At 68.5% G+C, this 13,289-nt stretch overlaps 1 protein-coding gene across 4 annotated transcripts in view; it reads right to left on the bottom strand.

Annotated features, from left to right (window-relative positions):
- Positions 1–719: 719 nt before the first annotated feature.
- KIF26A (kinesin family member 26A) overlaps positions 720–13,289 on the bottom strand; it is a 46,749-nt gene continuing 34,179 nt past the window's right edge. For 3 of the 4 annotated variants that reach the window (XM_046008383.1, XM_046008382.1, XM_046008385.1), the window contains 11 exons: positions 8,987–9,196; positions 8,384–8,477; positions 7,833–8,095; positions 7,549–7,714; positions 7,255–7,417; positions 6,812–6,974; positions 3,641–6,461; positions 2,838–3,043; positions 2,690–2,710; positions 2,170–2,320; positions 720–1,954 (listed from right to left, as the gene is read on the bottom strand). In XM_046008383.1, the coding sequence (XP_045864339.1) occupies positions 1,773–1,954; positions 2,170–2,320; positions 2,690–2,710; positions 2,838–3,043; positions 3,641–6,461; positions 6,812–6,974; positions 7,255–7,417; positions 7,549–7,714; positions 7,833–8,095; positions 8,384–8,477; positions 8,987–9,196 (4,440 nt within the window). In that variant the 3' untranslated portion in view covers positions 720–1,772. The remainder of the gene's footprint in view (positions 1,955–2,169; positions 2,321–2,689; positions 2,711–2,837; positions 3,044–3,640; positions 6,462–6,811; positions 6,975–7,254; positions 7,418–7,548; positions 7,715–7,832; positions 8,096–8,383; positions 8,478–8,986; positions 9,197–13,289) is intronic. The other variant, XM_046008384.1, reaches the window with a different exon arrangement.

Below are 13,289 nucleotides of genomic sequence, written 5' to 3'. Positions count from 1 at the left end.
GAATACAGGCAGAGGCCACACGAGGTGTGGTGTGCCGGAACAGGAGTCCCAGACCTCACTAGGAAGGGCCCTGCCGGCTGCAAGGGGCCACGGTGCCCGTGCCAGAGTCTGGGGGCCCCCAGATGGGGTGGGGACAGCAGCCGGGCTTGCCCGGGACCCCGGTTCGAGCACCAGCTGGAACAACAAAGGCCGGCGGGGAGGTGTGGGCAGGCGGGGTAGCCACGCCCAGCGTGGGCTCCTGCCAGCTCCGGGGTCCTGAGCCCGATGTGTCCAGTGTGTCTCCTCACCCGTCTCCTGCAAAGACAGGCAGGGCCGAAGGAAGGAGGTGAGGCTCTGTGGGCGCTGCTCCAGCACCTGCCTTCACTTCCCCCGTGAGCACAACCCCGGGAAGGGCCCGGGAGCCCACAGAAAACGCTGCTGCCCACCAGCCTGGCCCCAGGATCCCTGCCTCAGCCTGGGGACCCCAAGAGCTGTTCAGATGGAGGAGCTCAGGGAGGGGATCAGGGAGGGGATGAGGTGAGAGTCCCAGCCTGGCTGGAGGCCCTTCCTGCCGTCTGTCCATCACGGCTCTGTCCCCGCTCGCCTGCAAGGCTGGTCCCCGCTGGGCCAGCGGGCAGAAGGCAGGTCCCCTGCTGTCCTGAAGACATGTCCCCAGTGGCCTGAGGCCCCGTCGCCCTAGGACCCTCGAAGGGCAGCACACCCAGAGAGCTCAGGAGCCATTTTAACAACGGATGTGTCTTTTATTCACAAATAAAAGCCATAGCAAGACGTTATCTACACATTTGTACAAAGGTCTGGGAGCCCCTAGAAAACGCACAAGGGTCAGAAAACAGAGCCCATTGTGACAGGGACACACATACGTCGGCAGGCGCCCTCCCGGTCTGCATCTGGCAAGAAGAGCCCCCCACGGACCCTGCCCCCACCGGGCGCCCCCCAGAAAGAGCCTGGCCTGAGGGATACCTTCCATAGAAAACCATAAAAACATAGATCATTTGTCTCCAAATTCCCACTGCAAATACTGCATTTATAGGCAAAATGATACAAAAATATGAACCTAACGGAACCTTTAAAAAACCCTTACCCGCCCCCAGTGTGTGTGTGTGTGTGTGTGTGCGCGCGTGTGTGGGTTTTGTTTTTTGCTTGTGGTTTTGGTAAGAATTCCTGCCGTAGAAGAAGGCGCCTTGTGGGCGCTGCCCTCTCTGTATCCTCAGGACAGAGCAGGTCCCGGGGGGAAGGGAACGTGGGCCATCCCCCCCGGAGGACCGCACGCCCCACGCGATCCACAGCAAGGACGCACACCGTGGTCTGGTGACCCCCGGGGCCGGCTCTGCCGAGAGGAAACAGCTGTAAGGAAGAGTCCTGCATCCTGACCCTTGGGCCGGTGGGGCCCAGAGCAGTCCGGCTACATGAAGCTGCTTGGCTGGGAAGGGGCCCGGCCTGGCCCCGGACGGCCCCCTGCCGCTGCCCAGGCCACAGCCCGAGCACCGTCTGCTGGTGTCTTGAGTCCTTAGCACCAAACGCAAAAAGAGAGAAGTCGATTCAAGGTTAAAGGCACTTGCGTTGCTGTCTGGGTGGTGACCGTCTCGTCTCTGGCGCACTCACTCGCTCCCCCCTCCGCCGTCCACTCCGCCTGGCCAACCCCTCCCTCATGCTCATCGTCTCGGAGCCCCCCACAGCGGGCCGGCCCCTGGCCCTCCGCACCCTCATCCCTCTGACCCCCGCCACGTCCTCGCTCCATCCCACGTGCCCTCCCTGCGCCCCGGGGCCCAGCCTCAGACGTCCACCTCCTGCGGCGCCGGCGGGCCGGCGGGGGAGGCCGCGCTGATGTCGAAGCAGGTGACCATCATGACGTGGGCCTTGCACACGTTCACGCACTGCTCCAAGGCGGCCGTGGCGTGCTCCAGGGCCGCCAAGTACTCTGCCGACTCGGGCTCCAGCTCTGGGTCCACCTCGACTGGGGAGGGACAGTGAGCGGTCGGTCAGGGGCCAAGGACAGGCGTCTCTCCCCGTCCAGCGTCTGGGTCCCGGTCCAGGCCGAGGGAAGGAGGGCGGCCGGAGCTCTTGAGGGAAGCGCCTGGCTTGGGGATGGGGAGCAGGGGAGGCGAACTGGGGCAGAGGGCAGAGATCAGGGTCCCTCAAGCCTTGCCTCCCCGGGGCCGGGGGACTCACACTGCTCCAGCCAGCGGCCGGGCTCCAGCATCAGCCGGCCCTGGGTCTCCGCCAGCTCCCCGCACAGGTGCTCGTGCTTGGCCTGCACCTCCCGCAGCCGCTGCTGCCTGCGCTCCGCCAGCCGAAGCTTGGCGCTGGTGCACACAGGACCCTGGGGGACAAGGGGCAGGCAGGGGCGCTCAGGCCTATAGGACGACGGGTCTCCCAGCGTCCCGGGCTCTGGCCGTGGCACCCTCCTCCAGCCTCCAGGCCTGGACAAACATACAGTGGGGCCTCAAAGGAGGGCAGGGTCAGCCCCGGGTCCCAACAGGTGAGGCTCACACCAGGCCCTCTCAGCGGAGCCTGCCAAGGCCTGCCTGGGACCCGGGCCCAGGACGAAGGGACGCAGCTATGGGAGACCCTCAGCAGGGCGGCTCCACGGACAACAGTGGTGAGCTCAGGCCCCTTCCGGCTGCCCACTTCACCCAGGGTGGGCATCGGTGGCCCCCCTGGCTTCAGGGCTAGGAGAGCTGGTTCCTACCTTCTCCACGTCCTGGGAGGGCTGCGGGCAGAAGGGGAAGGCAAGCTCAGCTGGCTGCTGGGCCGACCCCCAGGGGGCCCGCCCTGCCATCCCAGGACCTCTCCGCACCGGCCCCCTACCCCAGGCCCCAGGCCCCGCCGGCCCTGACCTCAGCCGGGTCCTCCCTCGGCGGTGGCCGGTGCCGCTGCAGGCGCTCCACGTCGTCGATCTCGTACACCTTGATCTCGAAGGGCTCCTTTAGGGAGCCGGCCAGGGGTGGCGGCAGGTCCACCCACTGCCCAGGGAGGCCGGGCTTGCGGCCCAGGGCAGCAGTGTCCGGCATGGGGGCCGGGATCAGCCGTCTCCGCTGTGGCCCTGAAGCAGAGAGCCAGGGTGCTGGGTGAGCAGGGGCTGGGGCCCGATCCCAGGACTCAGCGCCTGGCCAGGGGCTTGTCCAGAAACCCCCAGGCCCCCTCTCGCCTGGACAGCTGCCCCAGCGGCCCCACACAGGGGCAGCCTCTTGGCCGGCCTTCCCTGGAGCAGCCCTCAACACCCCGGTCACACCGAGGCCCTGCTCAACACCCCCTGCTCCCGCCGCCCCCAGGACCGGGTCCTCAGTCCCCCCACCAGGCTCCCAGGCCCAAGTGGTGCCCCTGCCACGTCTCCCAAGACGTCCCTCCCTGCTCCCGTCCCCAGCCAGTGGCCCACTCCCCCCACCACGTGCACAGCAAGAAGCTGGCCCAGCCCACTGGGTCCCTCCACACTGGCCGGGGGGCTCCCAGGCAGCCAGACCCGAGTCCAAGGGACTCCCGGCCGGGTGCCCTACACCCAAGGCCTCCCCTAACCCCCTATGCCCCACTGGGGTGACCGGCAACGCCAGCCCTCAGCAGCTGGCTCCGACAGGGACTGCCCAAGCCTCGGGGACAGCACGGGGGCAGAAGGGGGCCCAGTGGGGGTCACACCCACACCCACCTGTGGCCCTCTTCTTGAGGGACCTGAGGCTGCGGGAGCGGGCGCCCGGCGAGGCGGCCCCGCTGTCGCTCATGGAGTCGGGCGCGGATGAGGCGCTGCCGGTGGCCTCGCTGTCACGCAGCACGCTCTCATAGCCGCTGCTGCCGCCGCTGTGATAGAAGAGGGCGGTGCGGCCCATGGCGGGAGGGAGCTCCCCGCTCAGCACGCTGCTGTTGTCGCTGCCGTGGCCGCTGCTGCAGCGCTGGGGCCGCCGCGGGGCCGTGACCTTGCTGTAGGGGGAGGGCAGCGCGGGGACAGCGGGTAGCCGCTCCTCCCCCACAGCCACGCCACTGTCGCTGTCCGAGTCCGCCGAGCCCCAGGAGGGGCCGCCTCTGCCGGGGGCACCACTGGCCGCCAGCTCGTTGACGCGGCTGTGGGCGGCCCGGAGCGCCTGCTTGGTGCCCATGATGGTGCCCCGGCTGGCCTTGGCCCCGACACCGGGCATAGCCCGCGGGGCCGCCCGGGGAGCCATCACAGGGCCGCCGGGGGTCCTGCCCACCGCTGGGGTCAGTGGCTTCACGGGAGCACACAAGGCCCTCGACCCACCCACTGCTGGACCGCGGCCCTTGCTCCCGCCGGCCGGGGGCTTCAGGGCCCCCACACCTTTGGCCGGGCTGCTCCTACAGGCTGGAGCAGGCCCAGGCACAGGGCTAGGGGACGGAACGCCCAACCTGGGCACAGCCCGGGCCCTCCCGGGAGCCTCCCTGGCCTTGCCGTGTGCCAGGCCTTCGCACCGCTCCAGAGAGCCGTGGGTGCTGGGCCGGCTCGAGGCTTCCACCTTGCCCGCCCGGGCCTTCAGGCTGGACGTGGCCCTGGCAACGGAGTGGTCAGCCCGGCTCCCGGTTCTGGCCTCCTCCTCCCCTCGGGGGAGGGCAGCAGGCGCAGCCCGGGTAAGGCCCCCACCCTGGGGAGCAGCCAGGGCTGGGCTACTCTTCTGTTCCAGGCTGGACTTGCGCACAGGAGGGGCCGGGGGGGCCGCCCCGCCAGGCCTAGTGAAGAGGCTTCCCTTGGGAGCCACGCTCCGCTTGCCGCTGGGGGCAGCCTTCGGGTTGCCCAGACAGGCGGCCGCAGCAGCCAGGGCGTCCCTGCAGGATGCGGCGGGGGTGGTCACACCCAGCGTGGTAGCCCCCCTCCGCAGCGGGGGTATCTGGGCCACGGCCTCTGGCCTCTGCGCCGCCCTGGCTGCCACTTCACAGCCGTCCACCACCCTCCGGGCACAAGCCAGCACTGGGGCTGGGCTGGGGGTCCTGCCGGCCGAGGGCCCCTGGCATGGGCCACATTCTTCTGCCCGGAGCAGCCAGGGGTCCTCGAAGAGGCCTCCGGGGCTGGGTGGGCTCGGGGCCAGGCGAGTGCAGCCCGCACGACCGGCCGCTGAGGAAGTCCTCGGTTTCCGGGGGAGGCTGGAGTGGATCGTCTGTGTGGGGGCCGCCCCCCACGGGGTTGCGGCTGCGGACTCCCTACCAGGTCGGGCGGGGGCTGCAGAAGCCACGTCCCCAGGGCGAGGACTCCGGGCCAGGCCGGGACTGTCCGGCCTGCTGTGCTCCGGGAACTGACAGCTGCCCTCGTCCGGGGAGCCGCCCGGGACAGGGGTGCCCAGGGGGTCGGGCCCTGCTGGCGAGTCCCGGCCAGCCCGGAAGGTCAGCTGGGGCGCAGGGCTGCGGCGGTCGTCCATGCAGATGCTGACCTCGCTGAGCCAGGAACTGACCGAGGTGCCCTGGCTGCTCCCGGCCCAGCCCACCCCCTCCGAGGGCCCGCCTGCCGCCTGTGCGGTGTAGGCGTCGAACTCATCGTTGATGCTGCTAATGATGCTCACCGGCCTGGAGCCCGAGGCGAGGGCCTGCAGAGAGCAGCTGCTGCCGAAGCTGGCCAAGCTGGCGGGGCGGCCGGAGCCGGCCAGCGCCCCCAGGGACACCTCCTCCACCACCGTGAACACCAGCTCGTCCTCGCCATTGAGCTCCACGGGCTGCTGCACTGTCACCGTGGTGGTCAGCAGGCCCCGCTCCAGACGGCGGCCGTGTGCGGGGGGCCGGGGGCTGCCCGCCTGCCCGCTCCTGCCTACGGGGGGCGTCCGCACCACACCGTCCGCGCTCCCTCCCCCCGGGTCCTCTGGCGCTCTGCTGGCTTCCAGCTGCCGCGGAGGCGGAGGGGCCGGACTGGGCAGTGGCCTCCTACCCCCGACCCCAGCGGCCTTGTCCGGCACCAGCAGCTCCCTCCGGTCGGCACCAGCCTTAGAGGGCTCCAGGGCACCCCGGCAGGCGTCTGGGGCGGGGCTGCCTCGAGGTGTGCTGGCCGCCAGCGGGGAGCCCGCGGCCTTCCTGGGAGCAGCGGCCTCGGGCGGTGAGGGCTTCCTGCCCCCGCAGGCCGGGCCAGCCTGGGCTGCACCGGGGACACCCAGGGCTCCGGAGGGGCCCTCGCTGCCATCAATGCCCTCCAGCCGCTCCTGCAGCTCCGCGAAGGTGCTACAGCGGAAGTGGTCGGCGTCCCTCGGGCCCTCGGAGGGCCGGCGGCGGCTGAGCGCTGGGATGATGGGCACGAAGTCAGGCGGGCCCTCGTTGTCGGTGAGCTCGCGGTCTGACAGTGCCGCGCCGCCGGGCCCCACGTAGATGACTGTGTCACAGGACTGCTCGCTGCTGGAGGAGTAGTCGGGGTCTCCGGGCGAGCTGGAGGCCAGACGGCCAGGTTCCGAGGCCACGGAGCGGGGGTGGAAGGGTCGCAAGTGCAGGGGGCGGCGGGCACGGCCCTCCTCACAGGAGCTGTCCCCGCCTGAGGAGCTGGACGCGTACTGGGGACAGAGCAGGCCTGCGTGAGCATCCCCCTTCCCCACCGCCTCATCCCCCATCCCAGCTGGGGGAAGGACATGATCCCGCCGAGGGCCGCCCAGCGAGTGCCCTGCTGGCTGGCTCAGGAGGGACACAGGCCACCCCCCAGCAGGTACACGGCAGCCACAGGCCCCCTTGGGAGCGGTTCCAGTGACGCCCTGGGTGCCAGCTGATTCGGGGCACAGCCCCCTGCCTTGTCTGGGGCACATGGGGAGCCCAGCCAGGGATGGGCGGCAGGCCCCTCACCATGCCGGGCAGGGGCCCTCACAGGGCTCTCAGAGGGCGGGAGGAGCAGGCAGGAGACAGAGCCAACCTTGACTTTCTTCCTACGTAGCCGGTGGACGCGGGCAGCCAGCTGCACGGTGCTGAGTGTCTCGGCGTGGCGAGCGGGAGCGTCCGAGACGTGGGCGATCATGGTGGTCCGGCAGCTGGGGGCGGCCAGGCACTCGCGCAGCAGCAGGGTGAGCCTGTGCTCCCTGGGGGCGAGGGGTGCTCAGAGGCTGCAGGCCTGGGGAGGGGAGGTCAGGGCGGGAGGCTGGGCATGGGGGTGCGGCGGGGCGGAAGGGAAGGAAGGAGGCAGGCCTCTCCCCGGGACGGAGTCATGCCTGGAGCCCAGGTCCAGCTCTGGCATCCAGCCCTTGGGCAGCCAGGCTCTGGGAGCTCAGGGGTCCCGGCACCCTGGATGCACCTGCCGTGCCCTCGGCTAGCTCCTAGGGGGTCACCTCGCCACTACCCGCCAAGGAGCCCACCGCTCACCTATAGGGCACATGCTTGGCTCCGCTGACCAGGGCCAGGATGACACTGCCCAAGGCTGACAGAGGCAGACACGAGGGTCCCCCGGGGGCCTCCCCGCCCTGGCCAGGCGCCCCCTCACACCCGCCCAGGTCGATGAGGTGCAGGCGGCTGCGGCCTCCAGACACTGAAAGCACAGGGCGGGAAGGTGGGGGAGTGGCCCCGGATGGCCCTGACCCTGGACCCCCGGACCCCCGGGCTCCCCCGACCCCAGGCACCGCAGGGAGGGCAGGCGGGGGCGCGTGAGCCGACACCTACTCCCGCCGCGGCCGCACTTCTCCACGCGGTACTGGTAGACGTGCAGCGTGAAGACCAGGTGCGAGCTGCAGCCGGGCCGGCGGGAGCCGCGGGCCGCCAGCGCCGCATCCAGGTACAGGGCGGCCTTCTCCGCCGTGGGCGCCCGAAGCTCGCTCTGGTTTGGCAGCTGGGGAGGGCAGTGCGCAAGCTGGGACTCGGCCTGCCTCCCGGAGGCCGTCCTCGCTGTCCCCCAGGACCCGTGGCCCTGCCCCCCCCACCCCGTGGCCGCGGGGCCGGTGGCGTACCTGAACCCCACACCCAGGGTCCTCCCGCAGGTACACGCCCGGGGACTGGGCGTCCTGGAGGCTGCCGGACGCCACCTCCGCCAGCAGGTCCCGCAGGCTCTCGTCGGGGCCGCACACCTCCGCCGCGGACACGCGTACTGAGAAGCGGGTGCCTGTCCTCTCCCTGCGCTCCTCGATGAGCCTGAAGAGCCAGGAAATGGCGCAGGGCACGACGCCCAGGCTCTGGGGCGAGCTGTCCTTCCCGATCATGGTGTAGGACTTGCCTGGGGGGCACATGGGCGTGTCAGGGCCCCACACTCACCCTGACATGCCCTCAGAGCCCAGCCACGCCCAGCTGCCTCCCAGGTCCGACCTGGGGCCTTCAGGGCCGACCTGGGGACACGGAGACCAGGGTTCCCCTGCCTCCCGGGACTGCAGGGGGCTTTCTCTCCTCGTGCCCCCACCCCTGGCCCTGGGCCCACCCACTGCCCACATGGCATAACCCATTTCCCCCATCCTGCCCACAAAATGAGGCCCAGAGACTGCGGACAGGAATGATGGGGGATGCTTACCAAGGCTCATGTGGCCAAAGGAAAAAATGCAGCCATCAGCCCCACTGACCACTGACTGGAGCACGTCAGCCACAGTCCCCGAGCAGACCTCAGCCTGTGAGAGGGGCACAGGGCACCAGGCTGGTGCCAGGGTCACGGGGCCAACACCCAGCCTCCCACCACACCTGCCTGTCCCCATCCCATGCAGGCCGGCAGCTCAGAAGGCGGGCAGGCTGGCACACACAGGCCCCAGCTCTCGGAGCTCTCCACACACACACGACACACACGGCGTGGGCCAGTCGGGTGCACAGCTCACACCGCCCTCGTGGGGCAACCTGGGACACGGACCACAGCGCACCCCCGATGCTCACGTACACCCAGACAGCAAACCCTGCTCTCAAAGCTTCCCCGGAGCCCATGGAAAATCCAGCACTTCCTGCAAACGGCCCGACATCTGCGCCAGGAGAAGGGCAGGAGACCCCCAGGCCCGAGCCAAGGAGGGTAACACACCGCAGGGCAGGCCCGGGCCGCTGAGCCTCGCTCTTCGTCCCCTCCTTTTCCTACTGGGCACCAGGAGCAAGCGCAGGCCCCGCACCGGCCCCTGGGGGTGCCCGCCGCCCTCACCTGCTCCGAGTCCTGGGGGAAGACGGCATCGAAGGCAAACATCTTGGGAGCCGCCGCGGAGGCTCGTCGGGGGCCCGAGCTGCCGGGGGGCCCGGCAGCCTGGTCGTACAGGGTCACCTGCTTCTTGCGTGGGTCCACCTTCAGGAAGGACGTGGACTCGGCCGAGGGCTGCACCCCCTGCGCCGGCCAGATTCGCAGCATGACCTTCACCTGGAGGAGGCGGGCGGGAGCATCTGAGCGGCCGCCCACCCGCCCAGCGGCCGCTAATTACAGGGCAGGAGGAGCTCGCGCGAGCTGAGACAGCGGGCCAGGCCTCGGCACGGGGATCCCCACCGCAGGAATGTGGGTGCCTGCGTCCCAGCTCTGGCCACGGCAGGTCCCTTATGAGATCAGCCAGGCAGGCAGAAAGCGAGGCTCGTGGGGAGGGGGCGCTAGCCTGGTGCGGGGTGGTCAGCAGAGAAGGAAGGGCCAGGACAGGGGAGCACACGGGTGTGGCGGGGGGGGGGGGGCAGTGCATACAGGAGCGGTGGGGGGGAGGACGGTGGAGCACCAGGTGAGGGAGGGCAGGGAGGGGGAGGGTGTCCACAGGAGCACTGGGCGGGGCAGACAGGACAGTGGTGGGGGCCGGTGGTGCAACTAAAGTGAAAAAGGCTCCGGGCACCTCAGTGAACAGAGGACAGAAGTGTGGGATGGTACCCAAGGGCACCCCACCTGCCCTTGACCTGGGGTTCCTCCACACCCTCCGCTGCGTCCGAGGCAGAGCTGGAAGCTAAGTGAGCCCAACCCGGAGGCACAGAGTTTTGGTGACCAGAAGCAGCCCCACACCCAGGGCACCGCTCTGCCGGCTTCCCTAGCCGGCCACCCAGCCCAGCCACCCTCCGCGCAGGCCCGCTGAGGAGGGAGCAAACACGTGGACAAGTCGACTGTGACACCGGGTCATACAGCCTGAGAGCGGTTACCCTCCAATCCCAGATCCCAAACCGAGGGCAGAGGGAGAAGGAAAGCCAGAGGGGCGAGCAGAACAGGCCCCACGACACAGCCCCTAGCCCCAGCCAAAGGGGACCCTTCTCGGAGTGCTCCCGAGGGGGGCACTTCCCACCCCCTGGCCCTCCCTGCACCATCTCCCAACCTCAGCTGGCAGCTCCTGCCCCCAGGCCAGTTGGGCCTCTGCCTCCTCCACAGAGCCCCTCTGGCCCACTCCCCAGGCCCCGAGTGCATCTCCCCGCCCTGACACCCTGACACCAACGCCCTGACGGGAGGAACAAAGGCACACAAGGGGCGTGGCCTAGGGGACCGGGGCTCTGACCCCAGAGCCAGCTCGGGAGCCCAACTTGAACCCCAGGCACAGCGGCATCCGGGGCCAACGGGAAGGACACACGTGGTGGTCCTGCCGGAGACACTGAGGCCTGGCCAGGGGCGCAGGTGGGGGAGCACAGGGGACAGAACAGGGCCTTAGCTTGGGGGCCTGGCCGGGGACCAAGCAGCCTCTGCTCCCGTGTGGCCCTAAAATACAAAAACAGACACAGAAGTGTGGCCCCCGCCCCCCACCCCCATGCCAGGTCTGCAGAAGACAGGCTGGACCACCAGCCCCAACACCCTCGGGGGATCTGAGGCTCAGCAAGGAGGGGGGCCGGGACCTAGACACAAGCACACGGCAAGCTGGGCTGCAGACATCCCAAAACCCGCATGGAGAAGAACCAGCCCGAGCTGCATCTTCTGCCCGGCCCCGGGGGCGCCCCCTGACCCAGAGGAGCCCCGGGGCTCTAGGGCCCCTCCGGGGAGGGACACCAGACGCCTCGTTCTGCTGAAGGACACCACCTTCCGCTCCCGATGAAACCTTTGATTTCTCCACTACAGCATAAATCAAATTACCAGACTCATTTCAGAGCCAATATTTTTCACGGGTTTAATTGTAAGTGACAGATACATAACGCCGGCAAAATTGGTTTACTGTGGGCAGTTCACACGAGGCCCCTCTCCTCCCCTTCAGCACGTGGCAAATTGACATGCAAAATCGCTCCAGGAAGGAGGGGACGCTCTCAGGGGAGAAGCCTAAGAAACGCTTTCCCGCTGCACTCCCCGAACCTGGGCGAGAATCGATTCTTTTATTCCCAACGACATGAACAAAACTACTTCATTTCCAAAGGCTGCCGCCAAGCAGGCAAAAATGTGCACTTCCCGGTAATTTCTGGCAATTTTTTTTTCAGCATGAACTCCCAGCCACTTCGGGAGCAAAATGGGTTGTGCGGATTGGGGAGGTTCCTGGGGGGGCTGAGGAGGGGCTCTTGCAGCACAGAAACGGCCCCGGGGGTGCTGGGAGCCAGCCACGAGTCCCGGCGCAGGGATCCCAGCCTGCGGGGAGGGGACAGGGCGGCCCCCGGAGGGCCACCCCGTCCTAGCTGAACGCACGGGCCATTGTCTGCAAGGATCCTTTCGTTCAGGAAATGACAGGGTCTTTGCAGGAGACAAGGGCGGCTGAGTCTCTCCCCCAAATGTTCAGATATCACAAAGCAGTGCTGAATGGCTGCCAGGTAGGGAAAAAACACGTTTTGCATAAAAAAGGGCTTCCACTCCTAAGAGGTGGCCCAGGCGGCGAGGGGGGAGGGGCGCCGCTCCGCACCCACAGAAAGGATGTCTTTTTAATACTGCGAGATGATGATTATCTTAAGTAGCAGGTTAATGTCAGAAATCGAGCGTAAGCTAACTTCTTTTCTGTGACAATATGAAATGCCTTTCAGGAGGCATTTCTGTCACATTCGTGCAAATAACAGAGAGAGAGGGGGCACAGGCTGGGGGGGGTGGGCAGCGGGTGGGCTGGTGGCCAGGGGCTCCCCGTGTGGAGGGACTGGGGCGGGGGGAGGGGGCTCATCTACCACGGAGAAAAGGGAGGAGCCCTCCACCCCGGAATACTTGGGTGGAGACCGGGCCCCAGGAGGAGGAGGCCCGGTGCTGGAGACCCGCGGCCCACCCCTACCCTCCCCTGCTTTCAGACAGATGGTCCAGACCTGCCAAGTGAGCAGGCCAAGGTCAGAGCCAGGCCCCGGAGCGGCTGGAGCCCTTCCCCTGCAGCCGCTCTGCCCTGTCCAGCCGAGTGTCCCCACCACCGCCCAGGCACCTCCACAGCCCGACAGGTGGGGCTGAGAGTCCCTCCTCCCACGAGCTCCCGCGGACACCGTCGCCTCCGTCGCTGTGAGGCTTGGCTGGGGCTGCAGGCTCGGGGTCTCGTGAGGGCTTGGGGGTGACAGGGTGAGAAAAAGTTTCCAGAAGGAGCAGCCTGGCAGAGTCACCATGAGACCGGGGGGGCGGGGGGGGGGTGGTTCAGGCCTGGGGCCCCTCATGGTCTCCAGGAGTCCAAAGCCCTGAAGGCCAGTCCCAGGCAGGGTGGGGCGGGCCTGCTGGGGAGAGCCTGAACCCAGCCAACCACCTCTGCGGGGGGTTAGCCTCTGGGCGCTGAAGAGGCTGGGGGTGTGGGGTGCTGGGGTGCTGGGGTGGGGGCGGGTGGGGGCGGGGGCGGGGGCGGGGGCGGGCCCACCCGCACCCCCACCCCCACCCCGACCCCCAACCACCCTCGGGGGGCATCTCAGAGCGGCCCATGGGAGCAGCGTGGGCAGAAAGTCAGGAAAAAGCTCAGGGTGTGCATTCGGGCAGGGCCCGTCCTCCTGCCCAGAGCTGTGGGGCTGCGCCTCGGCCCCCCACCCTCCATGGGCACAGAGAATGCACCTCAAAACGTACTCACACAACCCACGCATGCAGGACCCTGAGTGAGGCCAGGATGCAGTTACAAGCGACCCGGCGGGGCCCAGACAGAAACCTAGTCCCGGCAAAAGGCCACGGGAGCCAGGGGTCGGAGCCGGGGCCAGCCAGCCTATTCCAAGGCAACGCCCTTCCGTGCCCCCCCAGACTCAATTTCCCCACCTGAACCAGATGACCACACGTCGGCCTGGAGGGGTCCCATCCCTGCCCTGGAGCCCCACCTCAGGGCAGCATGCCAACAGATGCAGAGTATGGGGGTCCCCAGGGGTCAGAGCCCAACCCCAGTCCCGGGGAGCCCTGGCTGTCCCACCCCATTGAGACCAACACTAGCCCCTGGAACCCCCACCCATTTCCTGAAGCCCCACCACAGTCTCTGAGGCTCCTGCTGGGACCCGAGCTTCCAAGGCGGACCTGGGCCTCCGTCTCCCTGTCTGCACCCCACCTCGTCCAACCCGGGAAAAGGACGCAGGATCCCTCCACACCCAGCACCCCTCCCAGCACCTGCTCCGACTCCCCTGGCTTCATCCCACCCCCAAGCCCGCGGGGTCAC

Source organism: Meles meles, chromosome 6 (assembly GCF_922984935.1).
Source record: "Meles meles chromosome 6, mMelMel3.1 paternal haplotype, whole genome shotgun sequence".
NCBI lineage: Eukaryota > Metazoa > Chordata > Mammalia > Carnivora > Mustelidae > Meles > Meles meles.
This window is presented reverse-complemented; position numbering and strand designations above follow the sequence as displayed.